At 37.5% G+C, this 19,166-nt stretch overlaps 1 protein-coding gene across 1 annotated transcript; it reads left to right on the forward strand.

The window, feature by feature from the left end:
- The first annotated feature begins 2,165 nt into the window (after positions 1-2,165).
- TMEM254 (transmembrane protein 254) lies at positions 2,166-13,526 on the forward strand. The gene is made up of 4 exons (XM_053691657.1): positions 2,166-2,303; positions 2,702-2,805; positions 4,090-4,149; positions 11,866-13,526. Exons 1-4 carry the CDS (start codon positions 2,217-2,219, stop codon positions 11,987-11,989), a joined length of 375 nt encoding a protein of 124 aa, XP_053547632.1. The 5' UTR covers positions 2,166-2,216; the 3' UTR covers positions 11,990-13,526.
- The last annotated feature ends 5,640 nt before the right edge of the window (positions 13,527-19,166 follow it).

The raw sequence follows: 19,166 nt of genomic DNA on the forward strand, positions 1-19,166 counted from the left end.
CTAATGCCCTCTAGCTGTCACAAACTGTCAAATGCATTCATATAAGAGGTGGCCTAGGTTTAGTATTTAATTAAGAATACCAAGAGAACAAAGCAAATTTAATGATAAAAGTAAATTGAAAAGTTGATTAAAATGTCATGCCCTATCTAAACCATGAAAGTTTAATTTTGACTAGACTGTCCCTTTAATGTAACTGTGTTGATTATGCAAAACTGGGGAATAGGTGTTAAAGGGATTATCTATCTTCACGTAGAATGTCCCTTTAAGGGAATTTTTTTTTTACTAATTCTGTATTGATAGCATGTTTCTGGTAGACATGTAAAAGAGAATTATGTCTGGGGGCTATACATGGGAGCTGCTATGTGATCAGAAGTGTTAAAGTAATAATTACTTGAATTACAAAGATTTGACAGTAATATAACCTAAATTACAAAGGTTTGACAGACTGTCCCCTGATCTCAGGGTAATTTAATCTAATATATATATAAAAAAAAACAAACAATGTAACTATCTGTCAAGTGAATACAGACAATGTTTACAAACAATATTACTTTTTGTTTTTATCAATTTGTTCAAGAATAAAATCATTTGTATAATAAGAGTGTTATAAAAATTATTCTATTCTTTAATAAATTGATCAAAAAAAGCAATACTGTTTGTAAACATTGTATTTGTACTTTACAGATTGTTACATTGTTATTTTTATACATCAGATTCAATTACTTTTGTAGAATTTGAAAGTGCTGAATACTCCAGGGTGTCATAGACAGAGGGAGATCTAGATTTTAAGATGGGGGATGCTAATGAAGGTTGTGCTGTTGGGGGGTGTAATTCCTGTGTCATTTACCTATTTTTGTCCCAAAGGACATATGTAAATTTCCTTGCACATGTATAGATTAGGACACCTTTGAGAATTGGGGGTATAACAATAATGATTAGGAGTGTCAAATGCTCCCCCCCAGCATTACCTAAATGTGCAACTGATCATAAATACTTCTGAAAACATATACATTTCTAAAACAAAACACAGATATAATAAGCAAGAGGTTAAATCACAAAATGTAAGCAAACCCCTACATTAAAGGGACACTGAACCCCAAAAAAAATCTTTTGTGATTCAGATAGAGCATGCAATTTTAAGCAATTTTCTAATTTACTCATATTATCATTTTTTCTTCATTCTCTTGCTATCGTTATTTGAAAAAGAAAGCATCTTCTCTGGACAGCACTTTTGTATTGGTGGATGAATTTATCCACCAATCAGCAAGGACAACCTAGGTTGTTCACCAAAAATGGTCCGGCATCTAAACTTACATTCTTGCATTTCAAATAAAGATACCAAGAGAATGAAGACAATTTGATAATAGGAGTAAATTAGAAAGTTGCTTAAAATTTCATGCTCTATCTGAATCACGAAAGAAAAAATTTGGGTTCAGTGTCCCTTTAAGTGATATATATATTGCAAACAGACAGCACTCACTGGATTTCAAAGATGTGAAATACTTATTTCTTTCACTTCTTTGAAATCCAGTGAGTGCTGTCTGTTTTTTGCAATATCTACAACCATTGGACTGAACCCTGGTCGTTGGCAATGTTGTAGTTAGAGTGTGGGCCCTCCTAACCTTGTGTGTATATATATATATATATATATATATATATATATATATATATATATATATATATATATATATATTTTTATATATATATATATATATATATATGTCCAGAAAAGAGCACTCTAACCTTAATCATCATCTGCCAGGGTGCCTGCAGTTCAATATATAGGGAATAGAAAGCACTCTTTGGTCTTTTTAACAAGGTTGTTTAATAAATCAAGCGTGATGTTTCGGGGGGACACTCCCCTTCCTCAGACCTGGTCTGAGGAAGGGGAGTGTCCCCCCGAAATGTCACGCTTGGTTTATTAAACAACCTTGTTAAAAAGACCAGAGAGTGCTTTCTATTACACTAAACAGGGTTTTCATAGGATTGTAGATATTACAGTTTGATTTTTTTCAGTGCAGACAGCAGTTACCCAACCACAGATCAGCTGGGTGCTGCTATAGCTGAGCTGGAGCACTGTGGGAAAAGGCGATTGGTTCCTTTCACACTTTTACACCCAGCCTAGTTTATAGGGCAGGCAGCCAATGAGTGCAAGCTGAGTCATGTGATGTGGGCGGACTGAACCTCTGTGTGTGGACTTTAATTCATTTCCAGCCATGGCATCCGTTGCTAGCAGCACCTATTTCCAGAGGACCAGCCTGTTTTGGATGGTTGTGATTACCCTATCCATGGGCTTCTTCACTGTAAGATGAAGTAGGAATGGGAAGAGGATAGGGCAGTGGGTAGTGACCATATTATGCTCTTTCTGATAAAAAAAACAAGGGTTGGTGCTATAGGAAGCTGCAACACTGCATAGAACTAGATGTAATGTGACACTGCAGTGTGCTGTAGGCTACTCAAGCAGAGAGATATTTTATAGGAATGAGGAATATGCAAAAGGGAAGTCAGTGTTCTAATGGGAGATATATATCATTTTTAGAGTTTTATTGCATCTCTTACACTATATATACAACCTGTTATGTTGCTTTATTTATTTTAACACTGATATATTAAACTTGACTTTTCATTTTCAGGTTAACTGATATTTGCACCTCATGTTTATACAACTGATATTTTGTTTTTACCCATCTGTTTCTTTCAGTGGACAGTCTTCTGGCCCAAAAATGTCCCTTATCAGCAGCTCGGACCTGTAGGATCGTTAGCGCTGTACATGGTGGAGAATCACTACAGTTCCTTGTATTATGGGTAAGCTGGGACGTGGGTGGCTTTTGTGACATTTTCTTTGCAGACAGACATTTAGCTGCTGTATAATTAGTAAATGATCAATACCTGTTGTAGTACAGGAGATGGTTGGGAACAAAGAGCAGATTTATACCAGTTGTAGGTTTGCTCTGAATAAAAATCAAGAGATATGAAACACAAAAATATTTTGTGATTCAGACAGAGCAAACATTTTTAAAAAGGTTTCCAATTTACTTCTGTTATCAAATTTACTTCATTCACATGATATTCTGTGTTGAAGAGATACCTAGGTAGGCATCTGGAGCAGTACATAGCAGGGAATAGGGCTGCCCTCTAGTGCTCTTGCACATGTCTAACACTCTTGTGAAACTGCTGCCATATAATGCTTAAGAAATGGGCCGGCTCTTAAGTTATGTCCATGCTTTCAACAAAAGATACCAAGAGAATGAAGAAAAATTGATAAGAGAAGTAAATTAGAAAGTTGTATAAAATTTGGGTTTCGTGTCCCTTTTAAATAAATATTTAAATGGCAGTGGATCACTAATGGTATTTTTGCCTGGGCAACAATATTGCAACCCAGAGCCACAATGTAGCCAGTGACGTGCAGGCATTGCAATGCTGCCTGCGTGTTAGTTGTGGGCAACCTTGTGGCTATGAGCAACGCCCTCTTAACCCCATGGATACCAGAAAGGGTTGCAGTGCATTTAAAGGTCTTCTATGTTATTTAGAGGATTAGCCCTCCTACATTGGAACCTAGGGGTGTTAACCCCTTTGATGACAGAGAGATCAGTGGGTAGTAGCCAAGGGCATTGTAACAGTATATCAATAGACTCCAAAATGAATTCCTATATTCTACTTAACAAGTGAAAGTACATTTATTGTGTTGTTGGCTTTCACTCTCTGTAACAAAGAAATAAAAATCAAGGTTATAGAAATGTTATCCCCCCCCCCCCCCCCCATTAGGGTTGCCACCTCAGCCATGTTTTCCTGGACACTTATGAGTTACACATGCTGCAGGGTGTGCAGGGAGGAAAATGTATTGTGTTTCTGGACAGCACTATTTATATTCCTCCCTGCACACCCTACAGCATGTGTAACTTATAAGTGTTCTGTATTTTAAGGGACAGGTGGCAACCCTACCCCATCATATACACTAAAAGTCATCATTATTCCTTTCTGTACAAAATCCTCTGGTGATATAAGTTAGCCCATGTGACATGAAACCACAGATACATTTTGCAGGAAGTACATCTGTTTATTGTTCACAACAAAACCTTATTTTTCCAGGTTTTGGGCAGCATGGACGGTGCATGTTTTGGAGGCGTCATACAGCTTGAGACTTTGCAGGTTAGTGAGGTTTTTTTGTAACATGTAAATTTAAAAGGCCTAGAAATTTCATGCTTTCTATATGATGTAAAGGATCACTTGGATTTTTCTAAGTAGGGATTAACATATGTGTTTAACTCAATTTCAGGGGTTAAACACATAAGATTCTGATTGTCTAAAGGTCTCTGGGCTTGCAAGATTCTCTAAGTGCCAGTACTCTAAAGACCCTGGTGGAATTCTCTAAAGGCTATGGCCCCTATTTATCAAAGGTGTTGCGGACCTGATCCGACAGTGCGGATCAGGTCCGCAACACCTCGCTAAATGCGGAGAGCAATACGCTCTCCGCATTTAACATTGCACCAGCTGCTCCCAAGAGCTGCTGGTGCAACGCCGCCCCATGCTGACTCGCGGCCAATTGCCGCCAGCAGGTGGGTGTCAATCAACCCGATCGTACTCTATCTGGTTGATTTCCGACGATTCCTGTCCGCCTGCTCAGAACAGCCGGACAGGGTTATGGAGCAGCGGTCTTTAGACCGCTGCTTCATAATTTGTGTTTCTGGCGAGTCTGAAGACTCGCCAGAAACAGGGGCCCACAAGCTCCGTTCGGAGCTTGATAAATGGGCCCCTATACCTTTAAAGGGATACTAAATTTATACCTTAAAGGGATACTAAACCCACATTGATTTCTTACATGATTCAGATAGAGCAGCAGTTTTAAGCACCTTTCTAATTTACTCCTATTATCAAATGTTCTTTGTTCTCTTGCTATCTTTATTTGAAAAACCAGGAATCTAAGCTTACGAGCCAGCCCATTTTTTGTTCAGCACCTTGGTGTCTAAATGTAGCCGCCAGTCAGCAAGAGCTACCCAGGTGCTAAACCAAAATTGGGCCAGCTCTTAAGCTTACATTCCTGCTTTTTCAAGATAGCAAGAGAAAGAAAAAAAATTGATAATAGGAGTAAATTAGAAAGTTGCTTAAAATTGCATGATATTTCTGAATCATGAAAGAAAAAATTGGGGTTTCAAGTCCCTTTAAGAACAGCGTCTCACAAAAATCGCATCTAATGGGGAAAAAATAGAATTCATATTGAAACTATAATTCAGAATGAAATTCAAAGCGTTTTTTTTGTTTTCCGTTTTGTAAAACGAGTTTCTCTGCTTATGCTATTGGACTGAACAGGAGGATTCTTATGGGCGTAGCTGTAAATATGTCCCCTTCTGCTGTATCTGTAAACTGAATGGTTGTGACATTGTGTCAGAACTTGCTAAACACATTGATACAAATATAGAAACGATTGTAAGATACTATACACTGAAACAGGTTGATTGTATTCCCTGTAGTATGTCCAACGCTAACTTCACTCATTTACTTTCTATATCAGGCATCTTGTGTTCATAGTTATCGAGGGTCATTAAAGTGAATGTCAATTTTAATGAGAAAGTGCCTGGTTTTTAAAAATACTTTTATTCATTAAACTTTACATTTTAAGCGTTTTTTTTAATACTTACCTTTTTCCTTATGACAGCAGACCGGCGATCCTTCGCCCGCAGTTCCTGCTGTACTTAGCATATTGAGGACAAATCCGGCTTCCACCAATCATTGCATGGCCTCATGAGCCTTGGGGTGCACGCAATGATTGGAGGAAGCCGGATTTGTCATTGTTGTGCTAACTATAGCAGGAGCTGCGGGCGGAAGATCGCCAGGCTGTTTTCATAAAGCACTTACATTTATAAGTATTTGAAAAAAGACTCTTAAATGTAAAGTTTAATGAATGAATGAAAGTATTTTTAAAAACCAGGCACTTTCTCATTAAACTTGGCATTCACTTTAATGTAAAAATATTGTAATATCTCAAATCATCAATTTTTTTTAATAGAATGTTAAAGGACATGAAACCCAATTTTGTTTTCTTTCACAACTCAGAGCATGTAGTTTGGAAACAAAAATCCAATTTACATCTATAATCTAATTTGCTTTGTTCTCTTGGTATTCTTTGCTGAAAAGCATATCCAGGTATGCTCAGGAACAGCAATGCAGTACTGGGAGATAGCTACTGATTGGTTACTCCACATATATGTCCCTTGTTATTGGCTGACCCAATGTGTTTAGCTGAGTTCCCAGCAGTGCTATACTGTTCATTCAACAAAGAATACAAAAAGAATAAAAAAGGGACATAAAACCCCACAATTTTCTTTCATAATTCAGATAGAACATACAATTTTAAACAAATTTCCAATGTACTTATATTATCACATTTTCTTCATTTTCTTGTTATCTTTTGTTATAAAATGTAGGAAGGTACGTTCAGGAGCGTGCACGTGTCTTCAGCATTTTACGGCAGCAGTTTTGCAACAATGTTATACATTAGAAAGAGCACTACAGGGTAGCACTGTTTCCTGACATGTAGTGCCCAGACATGTGCACGTTACCTACCTAGATATCTCTTCAACAAAGAATAATATGAGAATGAAGCATATTTGATAATAGATGTAAATTGGAAACATTTTAGAAATTCTATTCTCTATTTGAGTCCAGAAAGAAAAAAAATTGGGTTTCATGTCCATTTGATAAAGGAAGTAAATTGAAAAGTTGTTTTAAATGATCTGAATCATGAAAGCATTTAATGTCCCTTTAATTAGTAGCGTTTAACCCTTTCTGTTAGTGATATAACAGCAAGTGACTTTCTCTACCCCACCCCCTTCAAAAAAAAGTGTCCGCTGTGGGATATTTTCTAATAAACCCAGGAATTTAGATGTTGGATTAAATTAATCTGCCCATGGTTCCCATGACAAACTGCACCCATTGCTGTGACCCCTGCAAAAAGGTTAAATATGTTGTTAAACTGGAATAGACTAAACTAGCCATTGTCATTATGTTTTCAAACTCTCTGTTTTGCAGTTCCATCTCTTATCATTATGCTAAGGCCAGCTAGGGACTGATATGTGTTATTCTTGTTAGCAGGGAGCACTTGCATTTATCACAAGTGGGAACCCCACAATTTAGACTTCTATTACAGGAAATGGGGTAAAACTAAAGGAAAAAGGGACAAAAAAGTATATTGTAAAGTTGTATTACTATTTAGATTGTGTCCCTTTGAAGGGTGTTGGTGCTGGGCTGTAGCTAATGACGTAGCAGGGCTGGAAGCCTGTGAGCTTTGTACATGAAATATAAGAGAGCAAAGGTGAAGCTCACTAACTACCAATCACATTGTGACAGATAATAGCGCAAAACAAATCAAGGTTTTACTAACAGTAGCTACCCTTGTCAGTAGCTGCTCTTGTCTTTAACGAGTCTGGACTGGAATTAGTTTATTGCAGAAAGCAAAAATGTTTTGTAATGATTGTTTATTGCAGATATCTCTAGGCAGATTAATATCCTACTATCGTAAAATCATATTAGTGCCTTTAGATGTCTCTCCAAATTTTAGCCAAGGCACAGTAGTCGTGTGTCTAGGGTAGCAACGGTCAGTTTAGCACCCTGCTGCTTCCAGCTCCCCTACATATTACATTATTATTATTATTATTATTATTATTATTATTATTATTATTATTATTATTATTATTATTATTATTATTAATCTCTCCCTCTCTTTTTTTTCTCTCATTTTCTTTTTCTTTCTCTTTTTCTCTTTTTTTCTTTTCTTTGTTTTGCTCTTTTTCTCTCTCTTTTTTTTCTCTTTCTCTCAGCCAGATTTAAGAAAGTAAGGCAGACAGGGGCGTACATCTTTGTATCTAGTGGGCAGCAATAAGCTACCTGCATTCGCCATGGCACACTACGGCTAGTGTGCAATGCTGCCCTCTGCTTGCGTGCAGCCCATTGTGCATGAGCAAGGGCCGTCAATCTCCCCGGTCGGAAAAGTCTGGGGGATTGGCATACGTCACACAACAGCTTAAATCTCGGGCACAGCTTTACTTATGCAATCCTTGTATGTAATAATAGAATCCAGCCTGTAGTAGAAAAAAGCTAAATCCTTTATTGGTCCCACAACATGTCAACTCCAACCCCTTAATCTCTCTCACTTCCCTCACATCATTAGGTAACATTTGCCTATTGAATACAAACTGATCATTCAGCTGAATGGCTAATCTTCTCTGATTCAATTACTTTCTAGGCTTGATTAGTAATATTAGGTCATATTTTTGTTTCATGTCTCTCTGTCTTTTTAAGGAGTTCATACAGATCATTAAGATTATCAATACTAACATGGAACATTGAATACAGCAGAATTGCATAATAAACAAGTGCATAATAAAAATACAACGCAAAAGCATTGAATCTCTTGCACATGCTCAGTAGGAGCTGGTGTATAAGAAAGTGTGCGTATAAAAAGATTGTGCACATTTTGATAATGGAAGTGAACTTGAAAGTTGTTTACAATTACATTCTCTATCCGAATCATGAAAGTTTTAATTTTGACTTAAGTGTTTCATTAAAGGGACATCCAACACCAAATACTTTTATATGCATAGTTTTGAGGTTATTCCACGTCTCCTAATCATGGGTGCCGCTATGTTAAAACCTAGCTGTCACTGCATTCCATTGGTGACATGTTTGCACATGTGCAGTAATTCTCCTTCAGATACCTGCAGAGAAACTTGGGTTCTAAAATGGCAGCACCCATAATAAGAGGTAGGTTATGAAATTTATTTAGTGTTTAATGTCCCTTTTAAAGGAACAGTACACACTGTGCAAACGTTTAATTTTGTGTAGTCAATACAACTTTGCAATATACTTTGATTATTTATTTTGTGCCCCTTTCCTGTGATTTATGTCTGAAAATTTGAGGTTTCTCCAATTCTCAGAACTTGCACATGAGAGCCTGATCCTGCAACACTGACCTCACCAGAGATAATAAAATAAGGAACTGCAAAATAATGGATATTTTGCTAACAAAATGGCTGTGGCTAGCTGTGCCTAGTAACAAGACAAGATTGGATAAGGCAAGAGAGTAGAGTTTGGCTATTAAAAAACAAATGAAGAAAAAGAGGTGATAATGTATTCAAAACATTTTTAAACTCATCCAGTATTTTAATTTATTACAAGATTGTAGAAAAAAATCTTGTAATTGCAAGGTGTTAAATGTCCCTTTAAAGCTCTGTGGAAATGGTTGTCTTCCATTTAAATCCCCTTGAATTGCACTGTGGTAAGATTTAGTGACTCTAGACCAGTGTAAGCAACCTCAATACAAAATATCAGGTAGTGTGACTGGTGACCACCAGAGGGAGCCACATGCATTAAATTAGTCAAATACATATTTTATTCATGCAAGAGTGCAATGCAATAAATTCTTTTTTGTTAGCAAGGTTAGCAGATTAAGAAAACCAAAAAGTAAAAATCGAAATGTGTGCAAATGCATTTCAGTTTTAAATAGAAGCATTTTTGCAATACTCGTTTGTTAGTAAAAATGCTTCTAATATAAGTTATTACGCTATTAGCAGCATATGCACATATGCTGTGAGTGCCCTGTACACCAGCATACAAAGACCACAGCTTGTCAGCGACATGAAAACCCATGAAACTCATGTTTTTTTATTTCAAGATTCAGATAGAGCATGTAATTTTAAATAACTTTCCAATGTATTTCTAATTTGTTTAGTTCTCTTTGTATCCTTTGTTGAAAAGTATACCTAGGTAGGCTCAGAAGCTTTTGATTGATGTCTGCACATATATTTAATTGGCTTTCAGCTAACTCCCAGTAGTGCCTTGCTGCTCCTTCATCAAAGAAAAACAAGAGAGTGAAGCAAATTATATAATATGATGTAGCCTGATGAAACTGATGAAACGGCATACTAGCCGAGAAACGCGTTGCAAAGCAACTTTTAAAGATTTTAATAAAGCTTTTTACTTGTCCTACCTTGCTGTGAGATATTATTCTCTCTACCTAATATTATTTGGGCATAATAACTATCTCCTGTTTGGACCGTAATAGCTAGCGGTCAGCCTCCTCTCTAACAGCCATCAGCCGTGGAACCACTATCCGGCTCATTAGGGAGCAGCTGAATTGATCCAAGGGAGTCAGCCGAACGGCTCTTAAAGATTCGGCTCGTTTGATATTGCACTGATTGTGCAACTCCGCTTGTTTACTTTTGGAACCCTCTGTTACGCGACTGTCACGCACAACTGTTTGGCCTTCAGTGAGTCAGCCGAACGGCTCTGAAGTTTCAGCTTGTCAGTTATTGCACTGCATGTGCAAACACCTTTGTGAGTATTATAACTGTGTTTATAATCGTATATCCTTACACCTAAGGATTCTCTGCACCAGAGCGCCTCTTTTTTGTTTCTTTCCAGTCGAAGGTCAAATTATATAATAGAAGTAAATCGGAAAGTTGTTAAAAATTCTATGTTCTATTTGAATCATGAAAGAAACATTTTGGGTTTCATGTCCCTTTTAAATTGTATCTTACAAGCCACCTCTGATTCTCTGAGAGGGTGTGGTGTTTGAATACTGGTGCATGGGCACTCACAGCATATGTAAATATGCCTCTGAAACCGTAACTTTCTTTTACTAGAAACATTTTTGCTAATGAAAGAATATTTCAAATGTGTTTCTATTCAAAGTTTTGATGCTGCTGTCTTGACTCTATTTACCCTTTGCTTATCATAGAGTTCTCCCGCAATCAGATGTAAAGCCTCTGTAGTAGGATTTGTGTGGCGGGCAGTAACAATCTTCTGTATGGTTTTTGTGTAGCAGTTCCAGACAATTATGTTGATAATGAGATGAGGTGTAACAATTTGTAAATCCAAGTTGTTTACTGTAAAAAGGTATCTGGGGAAGTGTTGTGTATGTGACAGCAAATACACAGCCAATACTGTGCTTGCATTTCCCAGGTCTTCATCTGCTATGCTTGATTTAAACAGCGTTATATCTGGGTCATTATTAAATATTATCATCTTTAGCTGATGTGCAGTCTATGTTTTTAGATGACTACATGATTGGAGAATTGTAGCTATGAACCGTTCAGTTTAAACAACTATGTCCTAGATTACAAGTGGTGTGCAATAGTATTAGCTTTATTGTGTGTTATCGCTCAAGCTCAACCAATAGCGCTTCTATTTTTGAGCACGTTACAATCCAAAGTTATATTTTAGTGCTAACATCTGCATGTCAGATAGCATAGGTACGCTTAATTAGTGTTTCTCAACCCCAGTACAAAACAACCCCTAACAGGCCAGATTTCCTGATATCTGAACTAGAGCACAGGTGAAATAATCAGGTTATGGGTGAGACTAGGTCAGTAACCATGGTTATGATCAGCTGATTATTTCACTTGTGCTCTAGTTAAGGTATCATGAAAATCTTGCCTGTTAGGGGAACTTGAGACCTGTGGTTGAGAAACACTGTGCTAAATCCCTCAAATAGATTTCTAAGGGGGCGTGCAGTAAACTTCATGTCGGATATTAGTGGGCCGCTCAGCCATGAGTAGTGAAGTTCTTCATGTAGTTCTGTTATAGAAGTAATAATAATAATAGTTTACTTCAGGTTTTAAATAGTACTAGATTTTATAGTGGTATTTTGCATTGTAATACAAGTAAACAAAAGCTCACATAAATTGCCTAAAAGTGTTAACCCAAGCCTCCCTTGGAGAAAGTCAAACAAGCACAATTTTTAGATGTATTTTACAGCAAAATAAATAATGAATGTACATTGCAATAATGAAACATTTTATGTGTTGTTGAAATGTCAAGTTTAATGGTCCTTTAAATCATTTTGTACTCATTTTCTCACTTTTTTTCCAGCTCTAAAGGAATCACAGACACAGGAACCCAGACACGTTGGCTCATACAAACCTTCCTCTTTGGAATTGCATCTCTCTCCCTTCTACTTAAGTATAAACCAGCGCCAGCAAAGAAACGGAGATAAGATTTTCAGAACAAGAAGAAAAACAAATTATCAGCAACTAACCTTGTCTTCCTGTGATCAAAGTACATTTGTCCTTTTTGTACGTCAAAGGGCATTAAAGCATAATGTGTTGCAGGTCAATTCATGCTGCTGAACATATTTTACAATAAACTCAAACAAGATTGACACAAAAATATGTTTGTTATAAATATATTAAGAGATGTAAAAGCGACAATTTTTATTTTCTAGGTAAATCAAATTAGTATAATCCATGATTTAAAGGGACATCATACTCAAACTTCTATCGTGCTTTAGAAGGAGCAGCATTTAGACCGTTTGCCTAAAAATGTGGATTAAAAGATGTTTCAATTTAAACTGAATGACATACTGCAGTATCCATTGTGTAACTACTATTGCTCACTGGCTAATGAGAATTACGCCCCCCGGGGTTTATTGGTGGAGAGAGACATGCCTTTGCAAAACATAACAATAAAAATGTGTTTATTTAGAATAAGAACATATTTATTTTATAATATCCTATTTTAGTTTAAACACATGACCACAGTGTCCCTTAATGGGTGTATGGTGGAAGGTTTCAGCTCACTTGTTCAAAGTAACATTACAAGATTTTAAATGTTACATTAAAGGGACACTAAATCCAATTTTTTCTTTTATAATTCAGATTAAGCATGCAATTTTAAAAAAACTTTCTAATTTACTCCTATTATCAAATTTTCTTCGTTCTCTTGCTATCTTTATTTAAAAAGCAGGAATGTAAAGCTTAGGAGCCGGACCATGTTTTATTCAGAACCTGGGTTACACTTGTTTATTGGTGGCTAAATGTAGCTACCAATAAGCAAGCGCTATCCAGGGTGCAGAACCTAAAATGAGCCGGTTCCTAAACTTTAAATTCCTGTTTTTTAAATAAAGATAGCTAGAGAAGAAATAAAAATTGATAATAGGAGTAAATTAGAAAGTTGCTTACAATTGCCTGCTCTGTCTGAATCATTAAAGAAAAAAATTGGGTTTAGTGTCCCTTTAATATATTGAAAATAACATTCATAAAAAAAAGAAGCAACAATCTTGAATTAGCTTTCACTTGCTCCATTTACTGGCTGTATTCTCATCCAGAAGTGCAACTTTGACTATGGGCTAGATTACAAATGCACTATTTATCAATCCAGCTCGTGCGCTTGATTTTGTGGGGGTTTTGCGCACATCGGATACTGTGCGTATTACAAGATGAAAGTATAGTAATAATGAATAGTAATGCTAGGTGAGCTCAGGAGTATGCATTTGGTTATACTCATCTGGCAACAGTGTTTGCAAGAATCTTTATAGCAATATTATACATAGCTACAAACACTGCTATAGACGTGCACACTCCTAAACTTCTATCAGCCTTCCTAGATTTACTCTTCAACAAGATACCAAAGAACAAAGTACATTTTGATATTTTAAGTAAATTGAAAGTTGTTCAAAATTGAAATGCTCTATCTGACCTAGCCCACTGTCCGTCTGCGACTCTGCCTCTTCATAATAAAACCTCATCCATAAATGCCTGTTGGTCTCTTTTTCACAACCTTTGTAACCTCTTGCAACCCAGAAAGCCTCATGGAAATTTTGGGAGGTAACCAAATGCTGATTAGTTTTCTCTAAATCACTGATAAATGTCTAGGCTCTGCTCTTGAAACAAGATTATGTAGAAAAGAAAAAAAAAATGAGTTTTCACTTGCAGATGTTACAGACAGGAATTAGTTTAGATTTGAGAAAGCCTTTTTCCGGAAGACAACCATAAAACAGGTGCTTATAAACCATTGCATAATCTCCTTCCTACACAAATAACAAAAATGTGCAATTACACCCTTTGTTGCAATATGCAACAGCTATCTATATAATATGGATGATTTAAAGAATAAACTCAATTTTTGATTGATTTGGGGCGCGATACGATATACGGCGCAGGTTTCGGCACAAGCGTGGAAACCTGCGCCGCCTGTAGTTTCACCTCGCACATCGAGCTATCCCATATACGGCGCCGGCATTTGCTAAAGTGCCGTAAGTCTGACAAACTAGCGATATCCAGAAATTAGCGTAAGTACAAATTTCTGGAGTCGCCAGTGACTTACGGCACTTTAGAAACTGCTGCAGCATAAAAAAACTGAATAAAATATTAAATCTCCCATTACTGTCTAACATGCCTCCCAAACATCGCCCGACACGTATACCCCTCTATCCGCAATCCCCCCTCTCACTCCTAACCATAAATATATTAACCCCTAAACCGCCGCTCCCGGACCCCGCCGCCAGCTACATTAACTATATTACCCCCTAATGTGAGCCCCCTACCCCGCCACCACCTACATTAACTATATTACCCCCTAATATGATCCCCCTACACCGCCGCCACCTATTTTAACTATATTACTCCCTAATCTAATCCCCCTACCCCGCTGCCACCTATAATAAAATGATTAACCCCTAATCTAATCCCCCTACACCACCGCCACCTATAATAAATGTATTACCCCCTAAAATACTAAAATGTCCCTACCCTAAACTAAATTACAAATAGCCCTGAAAAGGGCCTTTTGCGGGCCATTGCCTCAAAATAACCAGCTCTATTACCAGCCCTTAAAAGGGCCTTTTGCGGGGCATTGCCCCAAAGTAATCAGCTCTATTACCAGCCCTTAAAAGGGCCTTTTGCGGGGCATTGCCCCAAAGTAACCAGTTCTATTACCAGCCCTTAAAAGGGCCTTTTGCGGGGCATTGTCCCAAAGTAATCAGCTCTTTTACCTGTAATCTGACCCCCCTACATCGCCGCCACCTATATTAAACATATTAACCCCTAATCTAATCCCCCTACACCGCCGCCACCACCTATATTAAATATATTAACCCCTAATCTAATCCCCCTACACCGCCGCCACCAATATTTACTATATTAACCCTAATTATATTAGGGTTAATATAGTTAATATAGTTATTATATTATATATATTAACTATATTAACCCTATCTAACCCTAACACCCCTAACTTAATTATTATTGCAATAAATCTAAATAATGTTAATCTTATTAACTAAAATATTCCTATTTAAAAATAAATACTTACCTATAAAATAAACCCTAAGATAGCTACAATATAATTAATAATTACATTGTAGCTATTTTAGGGTTTATATTTATTTTACAGGTAACTTGGTATTTATTTTAACTAGGTACAATAGCTATTAAATAGTTAATAACTATTTAATAGCTCTCTAGTTAAAATAATTCCCAATTTACATGTAAAATAAATCCTAACCTAAGTTACAAATACACCTACACTATCAATAAATTAATTAAATAAACTACAATTATCTAAACTAAAATATAATTAAATACACTAAACTAAATTACAAAAAAACCCCCACTAAATTACAAAAAAATAAAAAAAGATTACAAGAATTTTAAGCTAATTACACCTAATCTAAGCCCCCTAATAAAATAACAAAGCCCCCCAAAATAAAAAATTTCCCTACCCTAAACTAAATTACAAAAAGTAATCAGCTCTATTACCAGCCCTTAAAAGGGCCTTTTGTGGGGCATTGCCCCAAAGTAATCAGCTCTTTTACCTGTGAAAAAAAAGAACAACCCCCCCATTACAATCCACCACCCACACACCCCTACTCTAAAACCCACCCTATCCCTCCTTAAAAAACCTAAGTCTAACCCCCAAGTGCTCCTTACCTGTCCTGAAGACCGGCGGAGAAGGTCCTGTTCCAGGCGGAGAAGTCTTCTTCCAGGCGGCAACCTCTTCTTCTTCCAGGAACCAGCCGGCGAGGAGCGGAGGAGTTGAAGACCGATGACCGCGGAGCTGAAGACCGTCCTCTCTGGAACTGAAGACCGGCGATGCAGGAACTGAAGATCAGCGATGCTGAAACTGAAGACCAGAGCCATGGAGCATGGAGGATCCTCTTCATACAATCGCCGCCGTACACTGAATCGGAATTCAAGGTATGCGATTAAAAATGGCGTCCCTTGAATTCCTATTGGCTGATTTGAGCCTTCAAATTCAATCAGCCAATCGGATGAAAGCTACTTTAATTCTATTGGCTGATTTGAATAGCCAATAGAATAAGAGCTACTGTAACAGTGTACGGCGGCTCAGCCAATAGGAATTCAAGGGACGCCATTTTTAATCGCGTACCTTGAATTCCGATTCAGTGTACGGTGGCGATCATATGAAGAGGATCCTCCACGCTCCATGGCTCCGGTTTTCAGTTCCAGCGTCGCCGATCTTCAGTTCCTGCATCGCCGGTCTTCAGTTCCAGAGAAGACGGTCTTCAGCTCCGCGGTCATCGGTCTTCAACTCCTCCGCTCCGTGTCGGCTGGTTCCTGGAAGAAGAAGAGGTCGCCGCCTGGAAGGAGACTTCTCCGCCTGGAACAGGACCTTCTCCGCCGGACTTCAGGACAGGTAAGGAGCACTTGGGGGTTAGACTTAGGTTTCTTTAAGGGGGGATAGGGTGGGTTTTAGAGTAGGGGTGTGTGGGTGGTGGGTTGTAATGGGGGCGGGGTTGTTCTTTTTTTTCACAGGTAAAAGAGCTGATTACTTTGGAGCAATGCCCCACAAAAGGCCCTTTTAAGGGCTGGTAATAGAGCTGATTACTTTTTGTAATTTAGTTTAGGGTACGGACATTTTTTTATTTTGGGGGGCTTTGTTATTTTATTAGGGGGCTTAGCTTAGGTGTAATTAGCTTAACATTCTTGTAATCTTTTTTTATTTTTTGTAATTTAGTGTTTGTTTTTTTTTGTAATTTAGTTTAGTGTATTTAATTATATATATTTTAGTTTAGATAATTGTAGTTTATTTAATTAATTTATTGATAGTGTAGGTGTATATGTAACTTAGGTTAGGATTTATTTTACAGGTAAATTTGTAATTATTTTAACTAGGTAGCTATTAAATAGTTATTAACTATTTAATAGCTATTGTACCTAGTTAAAATAAATACCAAGTTACCTGTAAAATAAATATAAACCCTAAAATAGCTACAATGTAATTATTAATTATATTGTAGCTATCTTAGGGTTTATTTTATAGGTAAGAATTTAATTTTAATTAATAAGATTAATATTATTTAGATTTATTGCAATAATAATTAAGTTAGGGGTGTTAGGGTTAGATATGGTTTATATAGTTAATATATATAATATAATAACTATATTAACTATATTAACCCTAATATAATTAGGGTTAATATAGTTAATATAGGTGGCGGCGGTGTAGGGAGGTCAGATTATAGGTTAATATATTTAATATAGGTGGCGGCGGTGTAGGGGGGTCAGAGTACAGGTAATAGAGCTGGTTACTTTGGGGCAATGCCCCGCAAAAGGCCCTTTTAAGGGCAGGTAATAGAGCTGGCTACTTTGGGGCAATGCCGCGCAAAAGGCCCTTTTCAGGGCTATTTGTAATTTAGTTTAGGGTAGGGACATTTTAGTATTTTAGGGGGGTAATACATTTATTATAGGTGGCGGCTGTGTAGGGGGATTAGATTAGGGGTTAATAATTTTAATATAGGTGGCGGCGGGGTAGGGGGATTAGATTAGGGGGTAATATAGTTAATATAGGTGGCAGCGGTATAGGGGGATCATATTAGGGGTAATATAGTTAATGTAGGTGGCGGCGGGGTAGGGGGCTCACATTAGGGGGTAATATAGTTAAAATAGGTGGCGGCGGTGTAGGGGGATTAGATTAGGGGTAATGTATTTAAAATAGGTGGCGGTGGGGTAGGGGGCTCACATTAGGGGGTAATAATTTTAATATAGATGGCGGCGGTGTAGGGGGATTACATTAGGGGTTAATAATTTTAATGTAGGTGGAGGCGGGGTCCGGGAGTGGCGGTTTAGGGGTTAAACACTTTATTAGGGATTGCGGCGGGGGGTTGCGGTTGACAGGTAGATAGACATTGCGCATGCGTTAGGTTTTATTTTGCAGGCAGTTTAGGGAGCTACGGGGCTCCAATACTCAGCGTAAGGCTTACTACGCCTGCATTTTGTGGCGAGGTGAAAATGGAGTAAGATTTCTCCATTTTCGACACGTAAGTCCTTACGCTTTATATTGGATACCAAACTGCGCGGGTTTGGTATACCTGTCTATGGGCCAAGAAACTATGGCCAAAGGCAGAAATATACGAGCGTAACTTCTATGTTACGCCGTATATGTGATACCAAACCAGCGCAAAATTTGGCATCGCCTGCTTTTGCGGGCGACGCTGCATATCGGATCGGGCCCTTGGTGTTTTATTACACTGGCCGCCAACATATTTCCCTTTTTTTGTATAGTAATTTGACACCAGTCTCTGAATTTTCATCTGCCTTTTAAGAAACAGGTCCTAAACTGACTGCTACATATATTAGGTGTACTGCCTTGCTGGGATAGATAATATCAGTGAAATAAATTAAAAGGTGACTGCCACCTTTGTATATGCAGTGAGACTGAGAGGCATTATAGCATCTGCATAGCAACAAATGTTGTTCTATGTCAGAGTATTAATCCATTAAAAACCGTCATGGATTTTTTAAAAAAAAGTAAAGGCAATGACACAATGCAAGCGGAGCGGTGTGCAGCGTGTAGATGCGGCTGTGCACGCTCAGTGTGTCCTGCCTTTTAATCTCTGAGCACTCTGCTGCATCAGGTCGCGTAGCTAAGCGCTCAGAGATGAAATATCTGAAATTCAGAAGTGATGCAACTCGAAGCGAAACAGCAGCTTTGCCTCGTGTCGCATCGCTTGCAGTGTGTCACAGCCTTAAGACTTGTTTTGATCAGGACCACTAAAACTACACCCTGTTCCAAATTATTATGCCAATGATATCTTTCTCATTTACCTAAATAATTGATGTAAACAACAGTCAGCATAATTCTCATGTTATCAACTATTAAGAGTACAATTCAAATTTTATTGAACAAACCTCCTAATGATAACAGTATTTTTTTTCAAAATAAAAAACTTACAAAGCACTGTTCCAAATTATTACGCACAGTAAGTTTCAAAACACTTTATAGGTTGTAAAAAACCTTGAAATTGTCATTTCTTGTGTTTGCAGCATATTTACTGAAATCTAAAGCTATTTCAATCAAACTTTGAACAACATTTTAACTTTTTAAACATTTTAACAGATCACGTTACTTTGTAACATAGGACCCCTTATTTG

This window comes from Bombina bombina, chromosome 9, assembly GCF_027579735.1.
Source record: "Bombina bombina isolate aBomBom1 chromosome 9, aBomBom1.pri, whole genome shotgun sequence".
In the NCBI taxonomy this organism is placed as follows: domain Eukaryota; kingdom Metazoa; phylum Chordata; class Amphibia; order Anura; family Bombinatoridae; genus Bombina; species Bombina bombina.

What these genes read in the sequence shown, in the direction of transcription:
- TMEM254 (XM_053691657.1), top strand. Translation starts at nt 2,217, where the DNA reads ATGGCATCCGTTGCTAGCAGCACCTATTTCCAGAGGACCAGCCTGTTT. An exon ending in TATCCATGGGCTTCTTCACT is followed by an intron (nt 2,304 to 2,701) that starts GTAAGATGAAGT and finishes TGTTTCTTTCAG; the next exon opens with TGGACAGTCTTCTGGCCCAA. An exon ending in TACAGTTCCTTGTATTATGG is followed by an intron (nt 2,806 to 4,089) that starts GTAAGCTGGGAC and finishes TTATTTTTCCAG; the next exon opens with GTTTTGGGCAGCATGGACGG.